This window comes from Trachypithecus francoisi, unplaced genomic scaffold (assembly GCF_009764315.1).
Source record: "Trachypithecus francoisi isolate TF-2019V2 unplaced genomic scaffold, Tfra_2.0 Lachesis_group7, whole genome shotgun sequence".
NCBI lineage: Eukaryota > Metazoa > Chordata > Mammalia > Primates > Cercopithecidae > Trachypithecus > Trachypithecus francoisi.
The window spans coordinates 88335224-88357691 of NW_022681472.1; the positions used below are offsets into that span (position 1 = coordinate 88335224).

At 50.4% G+C, this 22468-nt stretch overlaps 1 protein-coding gene across 2 annotated transcripts in view; it reads left to right on the forward strand.

Moving 5' to 3' along the window:
- The first annotated feature begins 8868 nt into the window (after positions 1-8868).
- Positions 8869-22468, forward strand: part of CCN4 (cellular communication network factor 4) — a 38261-nt gene continuing 24661 nt past the window's right edge. For both annotated transcript variants that reach the window (XM_033202626.1, XM_033202627.1), the window contains exon 1: positions 8869-9505. In XM_033202626.1, coding sequence (XP_033058517.1) covers positions 9437-9505 — 69 coding nt within the window. In that variant the 5' untranslated portion in view covers positions 8869-9436. The remainder of the gene's footprint in view (positions 9506-22468) is intronic.

Here is a 22468-nt window from a genome sequence, read left to right on the forward strand (position 1 = left end):
TTCTCATCACTGCCCCTCCCCCCCAGGCCCCTAGATGGCTCCCTAGGTATGGTTCAGGGGCTGGGGTCACTCTAGGCTCCTGGCACAGGCTGGCTTTGAAACTGCTTCTCTGCCGTTTTCTCCACGGCTGCTTTGGAAACGCTCAACACCCAGGACAAGCACAATATCACTCCCTTTCCCATGGCAGAGTCGCATGGCAGCTGCTCACTGCTTCCAAGCCCGGAATGCCTGCTTCCTGCTCGCTGCCAACCCAAACCAGTGCAGCCTCCAAGCCCACGTGCACCCAGATCTTCCACCAAGCCTGCCAAACACTCCAAACCACACTCTGCTCCTCCTCGGAACACTTGGCAGACTCTGGAACCCTGAGTGCTTCTCACTCAGAGAGGCCCACACCTGCGCAAAGGCATCACCACAGTCAAGGATCTGATCCCGGCCCCTGCCTGGCACATGACTGAACAGTTACTTACCTCCGTGAGCCCAAAGGTGAACCCAGAAACACTGTTTCTGCCTCTGTAAAATGGGGAGGATGTTAACACCTGCCTCATCTGTGGCTCTGCATTAAAGAATCAAAACCCGAGGAAGAGGGTTTGCTGGAGCCCCCAGCACGTATTCTAAAAGTAGCCAGTGGTGCTCTCTTCACAGGGATGTGAGACACAGAGAGGTGCACACTTTCTGTGACTTAAAACTCTCAAGAACCCCATGAGATAGATGGCACCATCCTCTTTACAAAAGAGGGTGAGCAGGATTTATTCTTACATTGAACATCTATGGAACACCTACTGCATGCAAGTCATGGGGCCAGACCACAGCTCACACAGAGATGAAAGGGCATGATGTGGCCGTGGTGGCCCACAGCAGGAGCCTCACATCCGGCTGGGGATCTGTGTGGCTGGAGCCCAGGTCCTGGGGTAACAGGGGTGAAAGCTGGACACAGAGCCCCGGTTAAGTCCCCCACAGCAGAGGAAAGGGCAAAGTCCCAAGGCTAGAGTCTGAGGTCTCACTGCATACCAGAACTGGGCCGCAGGAGTGAACTCTCCCACTGCAGCCCTGAAAACCCAAACTACTGTGGCTGGAGCAGCCGCACCAATGACTCTCACGGGCACCATGTTGAGGAATAGAAGCTAAATGTAAAAGAGCATGTACTGTACGCTTCTGTCTGTGTGAAGTTCAAGAAGAGACAACGTGAATCTAGGGTGATAGAAGTCATCATCGTGATTTGTGGGGACGGGTATCAATTTGCAGGGAGGGAGGCATGAGGGAAATTCCCTATCTTGAACTGGGTGAGTGGTGAACACCGAAGTTCTCATAAATCATGTATAAAATGTATCAAGCTGTACACTTAAGATGTGTGCATTTTAATGTAAGTTATACTTTAATAAATAGTACTCTTTTTTTAGACACAGTGTGTCACTGTGTCACCTGGACTAGAGTGCAGTGGCGTGATCGTAGCTCAATGCAGCCTCGACCTCTGGGGCTCAAGCAATTCTCCTGCCTGAGCCTCCCGAGTAGCTAAGACTACAAGTGCACACCATCATGCCAGGCTAACTCTTTCATTTTTTTGTAGAGATGTGGTCTTGCCACGTTTCCCAGGCTGGTCTTGAACTCCTGGTCTCAAGCAACTCTCCTGTCTTGGACTAATAAATAGTTTTTAAAAGAAGAATAAGCCGAACTACCTGTCTGTCTCAGGGATTGCCCATGGGGCAGAAGAGCTGTGAGGATCTCTGTCCTGGTCTGAAGGCCTGAGACCCCAGGGATGCTCCAAGTCAAGGGCCCCCAGAGACTCTGCTAGTCTGGGGTGGGAAGGGGTCTCTGGATGACACACAGATTCCCCTCTGGATGTGAGGCTCCTGCCGTGAGCCACCAGGGCCAAACAATGCCCTTTCATCTCTGTGTGCCCTGTGGTCTGGCCCTGTGCCTTGCATGCATTAGGAAGTCATTGCATTGGATTTTTTTGGTTTTTTGTTTGTTTTTGTTTTTATTTTTTATTTATTTTATTTTGAGACAAGGTCTTACTCTGTCCCTCAGGCTGGAGTTTAGTGGTGCGATCTCTGCTCACTGCAACCTCTGCCTCCTGAGTGCAAGCAATTCTCCTGCCTCAGCCTCCCCAGTAGCTGGGGTTACAGATGTGCACCACTACACCTGGCTAATTTTTGCATTTTTAGTAGAGACAGCGTTTCACCATGTTGGCCAGGCTCATGGTCTCGAACTCCTGGCCTCAAATGATTCTTCTGCCTCGGCCTCCCAAAGTGCTGGGATTACAGTCATGAGCCACTGCGCCCAGACTTGCATCGGGTTTTGAAGCTTAAGTGAGCTGAGTTGGCCCCCCAGGAAGATCCCAGGCTGCCAGGGACCATCCGGGAGCAAGTTAAGACCAGGTGGCACTTCTTTCTTTGTCGCATCCTTTCCACCTCTCTTTCCTCATCCGCACACACCACAAATTAGTCTTACTCAAGATACCAGCAGAAATATGCACCCTGAGAACATAGAGAACTGTGGGCTTTTACTGGTGAAGACAAGGAAGGGGGTGAACTGAGACAACTATACCAGCTCACAGCCATGTTACAGGCAGACGACCCAGGGATGGGGGTTGCAATCAACATGGACCAGGTTGGGAACACAGGCTGAGCCCCTGTGACAAAAAGCAAAAAAAAAAAAAATAGTAACTCTGTATTCAGCTTCTATCATAAGCTAAGTTCTAAACTAGTCCCCATCACAACCCTAGGATGTCAATATTATCATTACCCCCATTAAACAGAGAGGAAGACTGAGGCTCAGAGAGGAGAGTGGCCTTTCCATGATCTCACAGCTGTCATGCAATGTGGCAAGGGTTTCTTTGTATATTTAGCAGAGGCCAGCCTGACACCAAAGCTCTAGAGGCTTGGGAGACCTCACCTGTGGCCAAGACTGGAGCTATGGGTGAGTTTCTGCCCAAATAAGCTGGGTCTCAGGACCTGAGTGGCAAGAAGTGGAGCCAGTCAGGGGTTTCTTGGTGCCGCCAGCCTCCCAGAGTAGACCTAGCTGTCTAAGATGGAGCATAAGGGACACACCTTTGCCCCTCTGGCCTCTAGGCAGCTCTGGTTTCGAGGATACCCCTTCAGTGGTTCCTCCATTCTTGCTTGAGCCCCAGGAAGAGAGGCAGATCCTCACTTGGGTCGTCATGCCTGCACTGCCAGGAGGCAAAGGTCTGAGAAGAACCCACCACCACCCTCCTCTGCTTTTCCCAGAGCAGCCGCACTGGTTCAGCAGAAATGCTTTGTGTGCATCTGAGTCACCCAGGAATGGGCATCTTGCCTCCTGTACAGTGTGGGCTCCGTGCATGTTCATGGGACAAACAAACGACAAACAAATAGGCTATGAGTAAATCTGGTGCAGATGGGAGCTGCGGGGGCCTTTGGGGTGCCTGGTCTGGAGACAGCCTTTGGAATCTTCTGTGCATCTGGCAGTGGTCAAGGCGGTCTTACTGTTTGGTATAGGAATGCTCTTGCCTGGCCTCTGTTCTTGAGACCCCTCCACCAGCCCTTCTTTGGAATTTATTTACAGCTGCCCTGAGAGATCTGCTGCAGGACATGCCTGGAAGCCCTGTTTGGAGCTGGATGCAGGGAGCCCAGTCCCAGAGAGGAGGAAGTGCAAGGCCTCACCTCCAGTGCAAGGTTGAATGCAGGCCGGAGACCAAACAATGTCCCCACCATGGGCTCCCCTGTCCTTGCCACACACATCAGAAGCACCTACAGTGTGCCAGGCCCAAATGCGGGACACAGAAGTGACCCAGGCCAGATCCTGCCCTCAAGGTGCAAGGGCAAGTGACAAGAATATGCATCCAAGATGAGGGGTTTTATTGAGCACATACCATGTGCTAAGCTGTGTAATAAATCCTTCTACATCTCTTACTCAGTGCTAGGAGCAGTTGAGAGTGATCAGTACCTCTCTCACCTCCACTTCTCCACTTTATAGACAAGGAAACCAGAACACAGAGAGTTTATGTGACTTCTCCCAGGGCACATAGCAGTAAGTAGCAGGAGGTAGAAGTTCAACCCAGGCCTGTGTAGACAGCGTTGAACCATCAGCCACATGAGAATGACATCAGCCAAGGTGGCAACTAACAGATGAGCCCTGAATCCCAGAGGAATTCCTTAATAGGCCTGAGGAGCAGGAGCAGTGGCTGGGTCTGCTGGTGGGAGGCAGAGGGAACTTGAGGGCCCCTCATGGCGGATGGGATGAGGTCACACTGGGGAAACCAAGGCAGCAGTCAGGAGCCACTCACTAGGAAGGGGTTGCCAGATCTGAAAAGCATAGAACTTAGTGGAAAAGAAGAAAAATGGAAGGAGGCTGTAGCACCCACCACCTACCTATATTAAAAACCCACAAAGGCGCAGGACTCAGGAGCCCACTCTCTGGCTTGAGTCTGTAGTCGGATGCCTGCTAGCTGTGTGACCTGGAGCCAGTTCCTTAAGTCTTTCGTGCCTTGATTTCCTCAAATATAAGGAGGACATGGTTTGAGCACCTACCTCAAAGGCACTTAGCACATAGTATTATGTGCTTAGCACACTCTATACATGATTATTGAGTGAACAACCTCACTGTGTGTTTACAAGGACACATGCAGACAAATCATCCAAGTTCAGGGATGCAGATCCTGTTGTCTGTGGGGAGCTGAGGAGAGGCATGGGGAATTAGGATCAAGGGAGTACATGGATAAATTAAGTTCAGAGGGGACCCTGTTCAGAGAGGGACCCTATGTAGCCTTGGCAGCATGCCATGAACCCTCTGCAGCACTGGTACCAATAAATCACCATTGACAATGAAAATAAGTCATCCTGTATGATGCCTATGGGCCTGACACCTGGAGAAAAGGCAGAAGATCACCTCCAGGCCCTGCAACCCACACACTCCTACCTGGGCTCAGCCAGGACGGCGGCCACCTCCGTCTTTCATTTACCCCTTGATGCTTCCTCCATAAATGGGTCCTGGAGACCTGAAATGGGCTTTGTGTTCCTCTCGGCACCTTGAAGGAGTAGAGTTTGGCTCTCGAGGAGCATGTGTGGACACATTTGTCTTCTCCTCCAAGTATTCCCTCCTTCTTCCCTTCATTCTTCAACCCACACATCCCTTCACCACCTCATTCATCTGCTTCTTCATTGGTTCATTTGGTCATTCGCTAAAAAATATGTGTGAAGTACCCTCTGCATGCCGGGCTTTGTACTGATGCTGGGGATACAGGATAGATAGGGAGATGTGGGCCTGGTCTCACCCTTGGACCTCAAAATCTATGAGGGAAATGATCAATACTCAATAAACAAACAATGGCACACACAGCTAGAACCATGAAGGAAGAAATCAGGTGACTGAGCTAGAGACCAGTCTGGAGGGCCGATTTAGATGAAATGATTAGAACTGGGGGATATCCTTGCAGAAGACTGTCTCGGGAGGTCCTGGGAAATGGAACAGGATCTCCCCACACTTGAGCGCATCCATCCTTCTGTCCATCCATCCATCATCTACTGAATTCGTTCATTCCTTATTTATTCATTTATCTGTTCAACACATGAGGAAGCTGGGTTTACTTGGGGAAAAAATTGTTTGAAGCTACACAGATCTGCGTTCTGATCACAATTTTGCCATGTACTAGCCGAATGGCAGGGAAATGTTACTCATCTCTCCATGCCTCAGTTTCCTCATCTATCGAATGGGGATAACAATGTCTAATGGGAGACTGGTTGTGAAAATGAACTGAGATGAGGATTTGGTGAGACAATGTCACCTGGAACACGGCAACTATTGTTCTGGTCCACTGGCCAGATGCTTAGGGTTTGCCCAGCTCTTGTGGGGATGAACACACCACAACCCAATCATAGAGCCTAGGCTGTAGCCCATTCTGGCTCCTCTAATTAGGAAAGCGGGGACACACCAATTATCCCCTTCCGGCCTCCTGAGGACCTCATCTGGTAGACACTAACACCATTTCTTTAAACAAACAAAACTGAGGTTACTGATTGTCCAGGCCCCCCCACTAAATGGAAGAGCTGGGGGGCACCCTCGGCATTTCGCCTCCAAATCCACCATCCTGTCCAGCTCACTGGGCCATTTCTTTTCAGTTTCACTGACACGGAAGAACGGCAGGTGCCCATGAGGCCCACCGGGTCATGTGAGGTTTCACCCGCAGGTGAAATGGTCAGCACTGTGATCATGTTTTGGGATATCTGCTTCAATTGCTCGAGACAATCGAATTTCCTAAAACTGATGGTGGAGTTCAGTGGGTTCCAGCTCTGCAGGCTCTTGTTACACTTAACATCGAGAGGCTTTGGCAGGTCAATCTGACTTGGAAATGTCTATTCCTGACTCTGTGCCTTGTCCGAGGTTAAGAGACTTTAGTTTCAGCCTCAGATCTACTACTCACACATGTGCTCTGAAACCATCTAGCATCTCTGAGATTTGTTCCACCTATTTCATAACACTGTCTGCCTTGTAGTCATGAGATGCTTTACAGCACAGAGCCTGTTCATACTTAGTGTTCATCGCAAGGTAAGTGAACCTAGATTGGCCCCTAACACCTTGGGTTATTTATTAATGACACCTGTCAACAATGCTGGCCTCCTGGGATTTGTGTTTTTTGTTTGTTTGTTTTTGAGAAAGAATCTCACTCTGTTGCCTAGGCTGCAGTGCAGTGGCATGATCTCAGCTCACTGCAACCTCTGCCTCCGGGGTTCAGGCTGTTCTCCTGCCTCAGCCTCCCAAGTAGCTGGGACTACAGGTGCCTGCCACCATGCCTGGCTAATTTGCTATATTTTTAGTAGAGATGGGGTTTCACCACGTTAGCCAGGATGGTCTCGATCTCCTGACCTTGTGATCCACCCGCCTCAGCCTCCCAGAGTGCTGGGATTACAGGTGTGAGCCACCGCACCTGGCCTGGGATTTGTTTTTAAGAGCTTCAATAAGTTAATGAGAAGAAAATGACTGACATTTATTGGGCAGTCCTTACGTGCCCCCCACATACCCTGCCCTTTAATTTTACATATATGATTTTAATAATCCTCATGTATTAATTGGTATACAACTTTACTCCAAGAAATGAAAAATCAGGCTAACTACAGTTTAAGCAATAAAATATTAAATTATTATTATTATTATTTTTTTTTTTTTGAGACGGAGTTTCACTCAGTCGCCCAGGCTGGAGTACAGTGGAGCAATCTTGGCTCACTGCAAGCTCTGCCTCCTGGATTCACATCATTCTCCTGCCTCAGCCTCCCAAGTAGCTGGGACTACAGGTGCCCGCCGCCACGCCTGGCTAATTTTTTGTATTTTTAGTAGAGACGGAGTTTCACCGTATTAGCCAGGATGGTCTCGATCTCCTGACCTCTTGATCTGCCTGTCTCAGCCTCCCAAAGTGCTGGGATTACAGGTGTGAGCCATTGTGCCCGGCCAAATTATTTCATGTAATGAGAAGTCTGAATGGTGGTTCCAGTAACAACATGAAGTCCCAACGACTCAGACCTTTTTTTTTTTTGCTTCTGCTCTGCCATCCTCAGTTTGTTGACTTTTCATTCTCAGGCTTGTGCCTCATATACCCAAAATGGCTGCTGCAGCTCCAACCATCACGTTTGCACACAAGGAAAGAAAAGAATGAGTAGACGGTCATTCTCTTCGTGAGGAAGGGAATCTTTTCTAGAAGACCCTAGCAGGTTTCCCTTATGTCTTATTGGCCAGAATTGGATCAGAGGCCCATCCCTAGGTCAATAAATGGAGAAATCATCAGCACCATTTCTTCTGGGGCCATGTCTATAGGGATCATAAACCCCTTTCATGAACACAAGCCTGCTGCTACCTCCAAGCAGCCACTCATGCTTCAGCATCCTTTGTTAATAAGATACAGGAAAAGACAAGAGAAGGAGTAACTGTCATTTAAACTGCAGTGTCGAGCATTCCTACTGACCTGGAGATGCTGAGAACTTGCCAAGGTGCGAGAGCAGCTGCAAGGAGGCCATTGTGGTTGGGCATGGTGCACGAGAGGCAGAGAAGAAGTGTGCAGGGAGCTGGCTGGCCCAGGGGCCACGCCAGAACTGGGGATTCTGTGCCGTGTGATGGGCAGGCTTTGGACAATTGTATACAGAAGGTGATCTGTACATGATGCTAGTTCAAGGATTGCTCTGAGATGTGTGGATGGCAGAGGGTGGGCAGGGAGGCTTGGTGTCAGTCAGGAGGCTGTGGCAGTGGTCCCCATGGGGAGCACAGGGCTGGACTAGGACAGCCCACAGAAGACATCTCATCTCCTTTCTTGCCCAAGGAAGAGACTCAGTGGCAGCAGTGCAACAAGGGTGCAGGCCAGGAATCCCAACCCCCCAGGGATAACCAGCATCCAGAGACACATGGGGACAGCTCCAGCACCAAACGGCCTCTGACCAATGAGCAGAGAAGGAAAACAGCAAATGCGTTACTGTGGCTTTCACGTGTCATGAAGGTGATGCTGTAACCTGAGCCTCAGAGCTCATTTTATTTGTGAATTCCTATCATTTCTAGATGGGTGGACTGAAAGCCGTCCTCTTTCACTTGCAGCTAGGGAGAGGGGAATGCAAGAGGGCAAATGAAAACCAGAAGTAGGGTCGGGATCAGTGCCTCACACCCGTAATCCCAGCACTTTGGGAGGCCAAGGTGGGCAGATTACCTGAGGTAAGGAGTTTGAGACCAACCTGGCCAACATGGTGAAACCTCGCCTCTACTAAAAGTACAAAAATTAGCTGGGCGTGGTGGCACATGCCTGTAATCTCAGCTACTCTGGAAGCTGAGGCAGGAGAATTGCTTGAGCACGGGAGACAGAGGTTGCAGTGAGCAGAGATCGCACCACTGCACTCCAGCCTGGCCGACAGAGCAAGACTCTGTCTCAAAAAAAAAAAAAAAAAGGAAAAGAAAAGAAAAGAAAAAAGAAAACCAGAAGTAGGAGCAGCCTAAAGAAATGACAGGGAGTTGATTTTCCACTGGGAGCCCTCTCAAAGCCCACACACCCGCCTGCCTGGAGTAATAGTGTCTCTGCCGCCATCCTGCACCCTCCCACGCTCCCCGCTCCCTATGGTAGTGAAAGACCTAGGCAGGATGACCCCAGCTCCTCTGTGAGAATTTCACGCCCTAGTGTGAAGTCATAGCCTTGTAACTTTCCCTTTAAGAACTGTCAGAGCTGGGGAGGCTGGCCAAGTTCAGGCTGGAGGTGGGGACAGAGGGAAGAAAGAAAAAAAAAAAAAAGAGAGGCAGGAAAAGTTTTTTCAGAGGAAAATGCAGGGTTTGTCCTTCACCCTGACGTCAGATCTTGCTTTAATAAAACCCCCCAAGGGCTGCGGAAGAGGCATATCTGCTGCTCCTGATGGGCCGGACAGTCTGGGCCCAGCTCCCCCGAGAGGTGGTCGGATCCTCTGGGCTGCTCGGTCGATGCCTGTGCCACTGACGTCCAGGCATGAGGTGGTTCCTGCCCTGGATGCTGGCAGCAGTGACAGCAGCAGCCGCCAGCAGCGTCCTGGCCACGGTGAGTCCTGCCTGGAGGGGCTCAGAGGGACACCCAGCTGCCTTCCCCACTGGGTCCTGCTGTATGGGGGTTGGTGGGAAGGATGAAAAGGGCTGGGAAGGTTTGGGGCAGGAAGGTGGCCACTTAAAGGGCAAGGGCAGAGCCCCGGGTGAGGAGTCAACTGCTCAGGTTGGCTGAAGCTGGCAGGGTGAGGAGGATGGTGCGACACTTGGGGAAACAAGCTACACAGGTCCAGCCTGCCCTCTCTCCCCACCTGAAACAGTGCAGAAAGAATGGGACCCTCAGCAGAACTGGGAGTCAGGGGCCCGGGCTCCAGACCTGTCTTTGCCTAACCTGGCTGTGTGGCCTTGGCTGGGTCACTCACCCTCCCAGAGCAGTGTAAAGCGAGGAAGTTGTTAGGAGACTTCTCGAGTCTCTGAGTTTGAAAACTCCAAGACGCCAAGCATTGGAGATACTATGAGGATGGGAGATGGAAAAAGCAAAAAGCAAAAAAAAAAAAAAAAAAAAAAAACGGAAAGAAAAATGCCAGCTTTCAACAAAAGCTCCTTACTGAGCGAACAGTGCCCAGGGCGATGCCTCACCCCAACTGCTGTCACCTCCAGTCTGCACAGCCCTTTGCAGTCTGTAGAGTATCCACACTTGGGTCCTGCCTATGAAGCCTGCTGTTCCAGGGTGGGGGTGATGGGGTACCCCAGGCTCTCTCTCTCTCTCTTCTACCTGCACCCCAGGGTACACTAAGGAGAAGGGACAAAGGTCTGCACCTCCAAAAGCCAGGGGAGTCACACATGACCATGTAGAGCCAGCCTGCTAGGGCCAGGCATGGTGAGGGAAAGGCAGAGGCAGGCAGCACAAGGAGGGCAGGAGGTGGGCACCTGGCAGCTTCTGAGCCCCAGATTCCACAGTCGAGGGCAGGACTTGCTCCTGGCAGAACAGCCTAGAGAGACAGAGGGGTGATGGCAAGAGGGTGTTTATCCCCAGCTGACACTAATGGCTTCCTTGGGGATTAAGAAGCCCCCTTCACAGATGAGGAAACCGAGTGTTGGGGTTAAGCCACTTGCCAGAACCAGACTGTGTCTGCTTCAGCCAGAACTGAGGCCCAGAGCCGACAGCAAACCGAGAGCTGGGAAATGGGAATTCCTCGCAATACCTTCCTGTGTGTAATGACGGCTGGGGGTGAGTCTGTCTCATCTATGGTTAAATCCTCATGCCTGGCATGGTGCTGGCCTGTAGTTGGTTCAGAACCACCTCACCAGAAAGTTATCAGCTCCATTTCACAAATGAAAGAAATGGAAAGTCAGAGCAAGTAAAGGACTTGCCCAGGATCTCCTCATTAAGAAGTGGCCAGGGCCCAAATTTAGATCTTTTGATGCCAAATTCTAACCATTCCTACTTAGGGGAAGCTGACCATGTCCTACAGGAGTGCCCAGAAGGAGCTAAGTCGGTCTTTATTTCGGCTCTGGGTATGGCTGCACCTTTATTTGGGTACAGCTTTGCAGGTTGCCATGTCTGGGAGTGCAGGGAGTGCACGGAGAAAAGGTAAGAGTTTGAGAGAAGCCCAAGTCTGAGTGGGCAGAGGAGGCGAGAGGTTTACGCATGAGTCCAAGTATACTGGAGCCCCAGTCAGCTCCCAGAACAGCCGGGGCTGAGGAGGAGTAAAGGACAGAGCCAAGGACTCAGTCAGAAGAGACCAGCAAAGGAGCAGAGCATGTGGAGGGACCCAGGCAGCAGGATGGAGGGAAGGCTCCCGGGACCAGCACAGGGTACCTCTTTTCTAGGCAGCCCCTGCCTGGGGAACCCAGACCAGCCACCCCATGCTTGTTTCATGATTTAGATGCTTCTGGGACAAAGGTGTGCACAGCACTAGAGTTCTCAGGGCATCCTGAAAGCCCTGCTTGCTGTGTGGGCTGTGAGACTGATAGAAACGAGCTGGACTCCACTCGGAAACCAGCCTCATTTCACAGCCAAATTCCATACATGGCCATCCTCCCAAATTAATATGCAAGGGGAGCACATGTCCAACCAGGGTCCCAGTGAGATCTTAATGGAAAAAATGGTTGTAAATGTTCATATAGAAGAAAATGTATATGAGAATTGCCAAGAAAACTTTGAGGAAGTAGAGTTACGAGGGGGACTTCTCTGGGAGATATGAAAGCGTTCTGGAAAGGTTCTGCAGTGGAAGGAGGAAGATGGCAGTCCAGGAGGAGATCAGCGGAGGAGGACGGCACCCAAGTGATCTCAGGAACAGCCGAGTGTATTTGGGAATTTAATCTGTGCTGAAGGTGTATGGCAGATATAACTTATGTTTTCATCTCTTTATTCTTTTCTTCTGCATTTATTGAGTGTATCCACCATGTGCTAAGAGAAAGGGACTCCGTTTAATGTGCTTTAGCAAGTACTGGGCCAACACATGTATAAGACCTACCTCAGTTCATCCAACATTTATTAGGCACATTCTACAATTCCCGTAACAATATTATTTACAAGTGCAATTATCCCCCTTCACAGATGCGAAAACTGAGACTCGGAGAGGTTAATTTGTCAAAGGTCACACAGCCGGTAGTCAGGGGAACTGACATTTGAACCTTGGTCCAGCTCTTGGTAATGGAGCCTCCTGCCTCCCTGGTCCAAGTACTTGTGCAGAAACCAGGAGCATGTTGTCCCTGCCCCGACAGAGCTTACTGGCTTGCGGGACAGGTGACAGGGGCAATGTCAGCCAGAGTAGAGGGGCTGGAATTAGGCTCCACCACTGGCCTTGTCGGCCTCAATAAGTCCTATTGCCACCTCAGACCTCACTTTCCTCATTTGTTAATCGGACTAACAGTCTCATCACACCAAGCTCCCTGCTGCTGAACGTGAAAATGTGACTGAGGAAAAGCTCTCAGAAGCGTGTAATTCAGCAAACGAATGCTGCATGATGCATTCCTGGGCAAGCATTAGGCCTGTGGTGGTCTATGTATAGGTCTACAGGTGAGACCCACATCCTCCCTCCCGTATCAACGCATGTGGGATGTGCACAGCTACACTGTGTGTGTGGTGTGTGTGTGGGTGTGTGTGTGGTATGTGTGTGGTGTGTGTGTGTGGGTGTGTGGTGTGTGGGGGGGTGCGTGTGTGATGTGTATATGTGTGTGCCTGTATGGTGTGTGGGGGGGTGGTGTGGGGGGAGTGTGTGTGGGGTGTGTGTGGGGTGTGTGTGGGGTTTTTGTGTGGTGTGTGTGGTGTGTGTGTGTGGTATGTGCATGGGGTGTGTGTGTGCATGTCTGGTGGGGGGTGTGGTGTGTGGGTGTGGTGTGTGTGGTGTGTGTGTGAAGGGTGTGTGTGGTATGTGTGGGGGTGTGTGTGGTGTGTGTGGTGTGTGTGGGGGGGTGGTGTGCTGTGTGTGTGGTGTGTGTGTGGTGTGTGTGTGGGGTATGTGCCTGGGGTGTGTGGGGGGGATGTGTGGTGTGTGTGTGTGGTGTTTGTTGTGTGTGGTGTGTGTGTGGTACATGTGTGTGTGGTGTGTGTGGTATGTGTGTGGTGTGTGTGAGTGTGTGGTGTTTGTGTTGAGTGTGTATGTGGTGTGTTTGTGTGTGTGTGGTGTGTGTGTATGTGTGTGTGTGTGTGTGGTGTTTGTTGTGTGTGGTGTGTGTGTGGTACATGTGTGTGTGGTGTGTGTATGTGTGTGGTGTGTGTGAGTGTGTGGTGTTTGTGTTGAGTGTGTATGTGGTGTGTTTGTGTGTGTGTGGTGTGTGTGTATGTGTGTGGTGTGTGTGTATGTGTGTGGTGTTTGTGTTGAGTGTGTGTGTGGTGTGTTTGTGTGTGTGTGGTACATGTGTGTGTGGTGTGTGTGGTATGTGTGTGGTGTGTGTGAGTGTGTGGTGTTTGTGTTGAGTGTGTATGTGGTGTGTTTGTGTGTGTGTGGTGTGTGTGTATGTGTGTGATGTGTGTGTGGTGTTTGTGTATGTGTGGTGTGTGTGTGTGGTGTTTGTGTTGAGTGTGTATGTGGTGTGTTTGTGTGTGTGTGGTGTGTGTGAGTGTGTGGTGTTTGTGTTGAGTGTGTGTGTGGTGTGTTTGTGTGTATGTGGTGTGTGTGTGTGGTGTGTTTGTGTGTGGTGTGTGTGTGTGGTGTGTTTGTGTGTGTGGTGTGTGTGTATTGAGTGTGTATATGGTGTGTTTCTGTGCGTGGTGCTTGTGTGTGTGGTGTGTGTGTGATGTCTGTGTATGTGTGTGGTGTGTGTGTTGAGTGCGTATGTGGTGTGTGTGTGGTGTGGTGTGTGTATGTGTGGTGTGTATGTGTGTGGTGTGTATTGAGTGTGTACGTGGTGTGCTTGTGTGTGTGGTGTGCTTGGTGCTTGTGTGTGGTGTGTGCACGTTTGTGGTGTGTGTGTATTGAGTGTGTATGTGGTGTGTGTGTGTGGTGTGCGTGTGTGGTGTGGGGTGTGTGTGTGTGTGTGTGAACCTTGTGTTTGGGTGTGAGACACAAACTCATTCTCTACTTCCAGAAGCAACTGCAGAATAATGTGGGTCCAATATATGGCAAAATATCCCCTTTAGAAAACAGAGAATGTGAACAATATGTCTTTTCACACCTCCTGTTTAGAGTTGGAATCTGAGTGAAGATTTCGAACCCCATCCAGGCCCCACACCCCCAACTTCCCACCCAGAACCTCCTTGTGCTCCCTGAACACCCTGCTGTCAGCTCAGGGCCCCTCCAGCCCACATTTTATCTTGGATGCTGGCACGAGCACGGCACTGAAAGGCATTTCCCCCTCGGCATGGCATTTGGAGAAGGAGTGGGCACGGGAACAGGCCTCCACCCAACCAGCTCCTTGAGAGACAAAATGCTACCTTGTGGGCTGGGCAGCACTGCTGGCCTTGTGGGCTGGGTGGCACTCTTGGCTCCACAGCAAGCCCCCCCCCCCACCGCCAACGCCACCCCCAAGGTTTTAGAAAAGGCTCCTGCCCTGTGCCAGCAAAGCACCTACATGCCAGGAGGCTGCCCTTGGCTTTGTATAAACAGCAACCCAGGGATCTTCCCAGGAACCTCAGCCATCCTCTGGGCAGCAGGGAGGCAAACTCCAAGGGAGGTGGGCTCTGATATGGGAGCAAGGATGGCAAAGCAGGTGGGTTCCTGGGAGGGGCTGAGAAGGGTGCCAACCACAGCCAGGAAGCAAAGCGAGCCCGGCAGGGTCACTGTGGGGGTTTCAAGGCAAGCCTTCAGCACAGCTGTCCCCCCATTCAAGGACACTGTGGTGGGCCCTGCATCCCTGTGATATGGATGATGGCAAGGGTTCACACTGAGCATGTGCCCACTCTACTGTGGGCACAGTGCCCTTTTGCACACACCTATGAGGCAGGGGTGTTGCTGTAATCTAGACCAGCAAGGGCCAGTCAGTAGCCACGTGCGGCAGGAGGCCACTCAGCACTTGAAATGAGGCTGGTCCCAGCTGAGATGTTCCGGAAGCGTGAGATACACCATTGATTCCAGAGACATGGTATGAATGCAGGAGCACAATATTCCCATTAATAATTTTTATATTAACTCCATATTGAAATGATAATGTTTTGAATATACTGGGTTAAACAAAATCTATTATTCCACTAAATTTCATCTGTTTCTTATTACTTTGTAATACTGCTACTAGAAAATGTAAAATTTCGTCTATGGCTCTCATTGTATTTTACTAGACAGTGCTGGCCTAGAAAGACACAAGTGTGCCTAAGGCTGTGATAACAGGTGGGGAGGGAGAAATGCCGAGGGTTCTAATCCCAGCGTCTCCACTAACGGGCTGTGCACCCTCAGGCAAGTAGCCCAGCTTTTCTGAGCCAGGATCATCTCTGTATAAAGGAATATATTAATATTAGTACTATTGGCTTCTCAGGGGTGTTGAATGAAGCAGAAACAAAGCATATAAGACCCCAGAACACCCAAGGGGAGGATTCCATTGTTCCAATAGCAGGATGGTGGATTCCAGCTTGGGTGGATGCACCAGCTGCAGGCAAGGCCCAATTCAGTGAGCAGGGGTCTATAAAGACCTCAGGCCAGGTGGCTGGGAGGAGGGGCAGGCTGACCGGCAGGCTGATGGGCGGGCTGCCCTGATTCAATGCCGGGCATGTGTTCTAAAGATACCACAGATTCCATAGCCTGGCCAGCTTACCTGGCACACTTAGAGGGTCAATGAACACTTTTGGGTTATTGTGTAGGAGAAAGAAATGATTATGATGATGATGAAGATGATGATGATGATGATGGTGCCTGTAGGTGAGGCATGTCTTACTAACCTGAGTCAGGATGACATGGTCCCTCAATGCCAACTGTGAGTTTCTGAGCCTGTTTTCTTTTTCATGGACCCCAACAGTCTCAAGTATATGCCCAGCCACTTCTAGTTTCTGGAGGTGTGGTGGTGAGTGGCCTCTCTGTGTTTAAACTGGAGGATGATTCCAGTGTGGAACAGATGTTTATATTAGCAGAAAGGGGTATGTTTAGGACTCAGAGGGGGAAGCTCAGAGAACATGGGAGATGGTGAAAAACATGTTCTGGAACCCTGAACTAGAATTCCTAGAAAGATCTCACCCTCACGCATCTGCACACTAACCAGCACCCTGATGCTTCTTGTGTACACTTGATTTCAAACATCAGTGACTGGGATAGACTCTAGTCTCTCCCCCAGCTCTGACATTCCATTAACCAGTCAGCTCCCCTCCTCCTCCTCCTCTCTGTGAAAGAAGGAAGAGAGACAGAGTCAAGGGAGAAGAGACTGCCTCGCAAATGTGAATGATGGGCATTCCAGGGGATGCGATAAAATCTGAGCCCGCCCACCCCACGGACTCCAATCTGGAGGCAAGTTCAGGCTTGGGGATTTGAGTGTGGATCTGCTAAGTCTTGATTAGGGGTGGAGGGTGCGGTGAGAGAAAACGAGAGCCCAGGCCCAAAGGAAAGGAAGGGAGGGGTCCACCCTGCACCTCTAGGAATCCTGCTTTGAGTCTGGGAGTGGAGAAAGGCATGTGTGCTATGAGCCTGCCCATAGCTGGGAGGGGATGGAGGGGGATAACTTTAAGAGTAGGGGAACATCCTGAGAGAGGAGGGACTCATACCCCTGCCCTCAGAGCAGAACAATAGACTCCTCGCCTAGACAGCTAGAAGACCAGAGGGAAATAGTCCCTGCTGTGTGGCTTTAGGCAAGCTACTTGCCTTCTCTGTGCTCATTTTCTCATCTTGAAAGTGAGGAGATTGGACTTGATCCCCAAGCTGGCTTCCAGCTGGAGCCACTGTATATTCCGAGAGTCCACTCATTCATCCATCAGGCAGATCCACCACTTAACAAGCAGCAGGGAGCTCACGCTGCTGCTTCTCTAGAAAGGGGTTGTCGGCACCCAAAATGTGTGTCCCTTGCTCTAAATGTCTGTTTAGATGTGCTTTGTCCCTCTTACAGTGTCCAGAAATATTCTCCTTTCAGCCCACGTCTCTTTTGTCAACCCTCAAAGTGTAGCTGAGTTCCTGGCCCACAGCATCCTCATAAAACTGAAAATCACATCAGCACCTTGATGTCCGAGGGGTCCCACCATCTCAGTGGTTTCCCAATTAGGCTCTCTTCCTGCTCTTCCTACACAAGCCTGTTTTCCCAGCCTCTTCCTTTGGTTCTCCTCCCATTCACTTTCTTTTCTACTTCATGAACCTCGCTGTCAAATACTCCTGAGTTCCACCTCTGTGCACATGGCCAAGCTATTCCTTCGCTCTGAAATGCCTCCCTCATCCTTCTCTGATTCATGAAATTGAAGCCATCTGAAATGGTGGCCTCCCCAAATGGAGCTGTCGACGTCCTCCTATGGCACCCATGGGTTCCTGTTCTTGCCCACATGGAAGGAAACACATCACCCAGCTGGGACTCTCTGCTGGCCTTGCCCTGTGTTTGAGCCACCCTCCCTCCTCCCCCCACCCTCCTGCAAAGCCAAGCCCTTTGTGGCTCCCTGACCACCTGTGCTCTCAGGCCCCAGGGCCTTTGCACATGCTGTGTCCTCTGCCAGGCTTGCCCATACACCCTGCCTGTTCCATTGCTCTGTCACCGTCTATGCCTGCACATTGCAAGTTTTCACGATGTACTTCCTGACAGAATGAATTAAAGCGAGAACCAGACCTGGTGTGGGCTGGAGAGAATATGTGTATAGGAGATGGAGGAGGCAGGGAGGGAACACCCCTGATTTTTTTTAAGTGGAAGCTTCATGCTGGGGAGGAACGGGAGGGAATCTGACAAGAGGGCCTGGATCCAACTGCTAAGAGGACTGAATGGCAAGCAGCAGCTCCAGGGCTTGGTTCTGGAGCACAGAATGAGGAGTCAGGAGACCGGGGTCTCCGCAGCATCTTTGAGCCTCAGTGTCTTTATCTGAAAAGGGAAACAAGAAGAACGCCCCTCTGCCCATGCTTGTGCTCCAGGCAGGGTAGTGCGTGGTGAAGAAGAGGCGGGCAGCATACAGCCTGGGTCAAGAGCCAGCTCTAGCACATCCCAGCCCCAAGCCCTGACATTTCCTGGGCCTCAGTGTCTCATCTGTAAAATGGATGTAAATGCCCAGGTCACAGAGACCTTAGGACTAAGAAAGAGGACTAAGAAAGAGGTTGGGTGTGGAGCATGTGTTGAGAAGGGGCTTGGAGGAGCCATAATTAGACAGAAAATGTCAAGGTGCTTTGAGATTAGACAGTGTTGCCTCATGGTCCTTTTGGGAGCTCATGGACAACTGAGCTGGTAGGTATTGCATGGAGTGAGACTGCAGCCACCTGTCTTCCCAGCCATGCTATTTGTATTTAAATCTGTCCCCTACATACACACACACACACACACGCACACACAGGCACACATGCCAGTTGACTGACTTCCTTGACAACTGTTTCTGGCCCCGTGCTCCAGTGACCAAGTCCTGATACTTGCAAACTTTGGCTCTCAGATGATCAAAGAGCCAGCCCTTAATGTGAGTCAAGGCCCACGGTGAGCCCCTTCCCACAGGTCTCATCTGACACTTGCGAGAGCCCTGTGTGGCAGGAGCTCCTATTAGCCTCATTTTAAAGAGGAGAAAACTGAGGCACAGAGAGTTTTACGCACTTCCATGGCATCCAAGGTTCAGAACACCACCATGTGCCCCAAGCAGGCTGCCCAGACCAGCTCCCTGGGGTGTACTTGTGTGTCAGTCCCTTAGGCCAGTTCTGTTTGTCCCCATCTGAGCCAAGGGACCCAATGCAGGAGGAGGGAAGGGAGATGGAGTCGTGCTCTGGGTGATGGAGGGAGGACAGATAGACGTTATCCCCTCTTTATTTCCCTGATCCACGAATCACTGTCAGATGTGGAAGGCCCACAGCGATCCCTTCATCCCAGCCTGCTCTTGTTACAGAGAAAGTGACTTGTCCAAGGCCACCAGCTTCAGCATGAGGAATGGAGCCCAGGGCTTCTCCCCTCCAGGGAAGGAGCTCAGGAGACTGGAAGATGATCCCCACTACCCCACTCCACCCTTGTAGGTGGAACAAGCCTCAGCTTAATGATAGCAAAGAGCTTCATTCTTCCACCCATGTCTGTGTTCACTGTGGCTCCATGACTGGGCCCCTCTGTGGTCAACCCATATAGCCACCGCCAAGCCCAGGCCTGGGACATGAAAGGCCCTGGGTTACGTTTGGTTATTCGAATGAACTGGACAGTGGGCAAAAACAGAGTGTCTTAGAGGTCGCTGGAGGAGGACGGGACCTGGAGTCAAAACAGCTGACTGTGTTATTTTCTTGTTGTGTCGCAACATTTTTGGGTCTCAGTTTCCCCATTTGTCAAATTGGGGCCATCAGTGCTGACCTCATGGGGTTGTTTTGATGATCAGGAAACAGACTTCAGGAAAGACCACTGTCTTCCCCAAGGGAGAGAGTAAGCATCCTCTGTCCTGGGCCCCGACTGCCATCTCCATGTCCTTGAACACTAAGCCCTAGCAACATGGCCCACTGGTCATCCCATGTCATGCCATGTTGCTTCTACCTGCACACCCCTGCTCATGTACATCCCCAGCTTCAATGCCTTCTCTGCCCGCCCTCTCGTCAATTTCCACTCATCCTTTAGGATTCAGTGCAAATGCCTGCTCCTCTAGGAAGCCCTCTCTGCTCCTACTCCCACCCCCAAGGCCCTTTCCCCTCTTCATCTCACCCTCGTAGTCCTTACCTAGACTATGCTGAGTTACCTTATAGGGTGGCCTTAGGTGTGAAGCCTTAAGAAATGGAGGCTTTGAGTCCCAGGGCTAAGGTTCAAATCTCAACGTTGCCATTTGCTAGGGGCTTTGGAAAATTTATCTGACCTTTACCTTTTTGTGACTCGGTTTACTCATCTAAAAAATGAGGAAACTAATAATAAAAGCAGCCTGCTTCGTAGGATAATCACGAGGACTAAATTACTTACTTAAAATGTAGATGATCTTGATTCAAAGAAACCATCTGTTAAAAAAATTATTTGGGACAGTGCAATTTGAATGTGGACTGGGTATTAACTAGAGAGTTACAAAATTGTAACAAATTTATTGGTGTGATAATTGCATGGGGTTACATTTTTCCTAAAAATTCCTCACAATTTAGAGACATACTAGAGAATTTCAGGTAAAAATCTCAGGATGTCTAGGATTCGCTAAATTTTCAAGAATAAAAAAGCATACAGTCAGCCATGATGGCTCATGCCTGTAATCCTAGCACTTTGGGAGGCTGAGGTGGGTGGATCACTTGAGGTCAGGAGCTCGAGACCAGCTTGGCTAACATGGTGAAACCCCGTCTCTACTAAAAAATACAAAAATTAGCCGGGTGTACACCTGTACTCCCAGCTACTTGGGAGGCTGAAGAACAAAAATGACTTGAACTCTGGAGGCAGAGGTTGCAGTGAGACAAGATCATGCCACTGCACTCCAGCCTAGAAGACAGAGCAAGAGTCAGTCTCAAAAACAAAACAACAACAACAAAAAAACCGTACATGTGTGGGGACAATAGAAGAAACAAGATCAACTAAGTGTTGGTAATTATCAAAGCTGCCGATGCATATGTAGGTTCGTTATATTATTCTCTTAACTTGTGTGAATATTTAAATATGTCTCTAGCAAAGAACACGGTTTAAATTTGTGTACTGTATTCAGTATTTTTTGTTGTGGTTTTCTCACTACTCTCTAAAACTGTGAGAACATTCAGCATTCTTTCCCCTGCTCAGTAGGCAGGTCTTATGCAGTTAAATGAAAATGATGTATTTTACCCTTGATGTTTTGTTAAAACGACTGAAAATGGGAGAAAACCAAACGGAGTAGCTCCCGATGAAAAGACCCTTGATTTCTTCACCTCCCTGGACAAACAGGGTTATCATACAGTGGGCAGGCCCTTATAAAAATGTCATGAACCGTCTATGGCCCTCAGGCTGTAGTTTTTGACCTTTATACTGCGGTTGCCTGTTTTACGTTCCTGTCTCCTTGGAGGCTGGATGTTCTCGGAGGCTTTGTCCCTGACACTGGGCACTGCATGTGGGACTTAGTAGATGCTTTATATATAGATTGACAAATGAGTGAATGCATGAGTGAACACATGAACGAGGACTCGTTATTTGGAAAAAAACCTGGCCTCTTGCCCCTTGTACCCTCTTCATGTAAAGTTGACTTCCCCCGCCTGCATGTTTATAAAACCAGTTAGCAGAAAATCTCAAAAACCTTCTACATCCCATAACATGCGGCCTGGCCAACAACTTTCTGGAAACCACCCTTGGAAGATTCTGGGCAGTGCGGTGGGGGAAGGAGGGCAATGTACCTGGCTCAGGCACCTTTCACGGGTTTGGAGCTAAGAGCTTTCAAAGAAGGTGATCGACCCAGGACCACTGTCCCAGGCCCCACTTGAAGGGGAGCCCCCACCAGGGCCCGGGGTACAGGTGCCTAGGGGTGCACGAGCCAGAGGTGTTGGGAAAAGAGGTGTTTGTTACCTGTGGCTGACTCAGAGGTACCCGAAGCCCTTTGAAACAAGCGTGGGGAAGACATGGGCACCGGCCAGGCCTGCATTCTCTCACAGCCCCCAGGGCTTCTCTCTTCAGCAAAGCAGTGAACAGAAACTGCTTCCAGCAGGACAACGCTGTCCTGAAAGCCCCCGGGGCCAGCTGGGGATGGCTCCGGCCATTCCTGCCTCAACCCTGCCCCCTAGTGGAGTAGCTAGGTGCGGCCTCCCAAACCAGGCAAGCCAAGGCCTCTGACCGTCCACACTGCTCACGGAGCACTTGCCCAGGGTGTCCCAGGCTCAGTGCCGGGCACCCAGGAGGCGGGAAAGGACAACCCGTCCCTGAGAAGCCCCACAAGGGCTCCTCACTCCTCTTTTGGGGGCCCTTGGCAACCTGGACTCAACTCCACTGCTATCCTCCCAGGGGGTGAGGACCCTGCCTTGTTCATCTGAACAGCAGGCACATCGTAGACGGTTGGTACTCATGTGTGATGGGCGGGTGGAGGCATGAATGAATGAATGAGGGAGCCGTGCAGCAAGGTGGTTACAAGTAAGGGCTCTGGAGGGACACTCTGGGGCAACAGACCACTTTCCAGCTGCGAGATCTTGAGCAAGATTCTTAAGCTCTTGGAACTTCACTTTCCTCATCTGTGAACTAGGGATGACATGAATAACTGCTCATTAGGGCTGCTGAAGGATGTTGACATCACTGTCATTTTACAAATGACTAAACAAGCTCAGAGCAGATGAGCACGGCTCCAGATTCCAAAGCTGGGAGTGGCAGGAGGTTGCGGGATTGTCAAGTGGGGCCCCCTCACTGCAGATGACATGCTCTTTCTGCAAATCCCATGCCCTGTTCACCGGTAAACTGCACACACTCTTAGAAGAGAATGGGACCTGTCTCCTTCATCAAATGGGACGTTTCAGGTATCCTGGGCAGTCCATCGCACCGCTGCTAGCCTCCCGCTTTCTGCTCCTATGCCTATTGCTAAGCATTTTTGTAAAAATGAAGTAAAACTGAT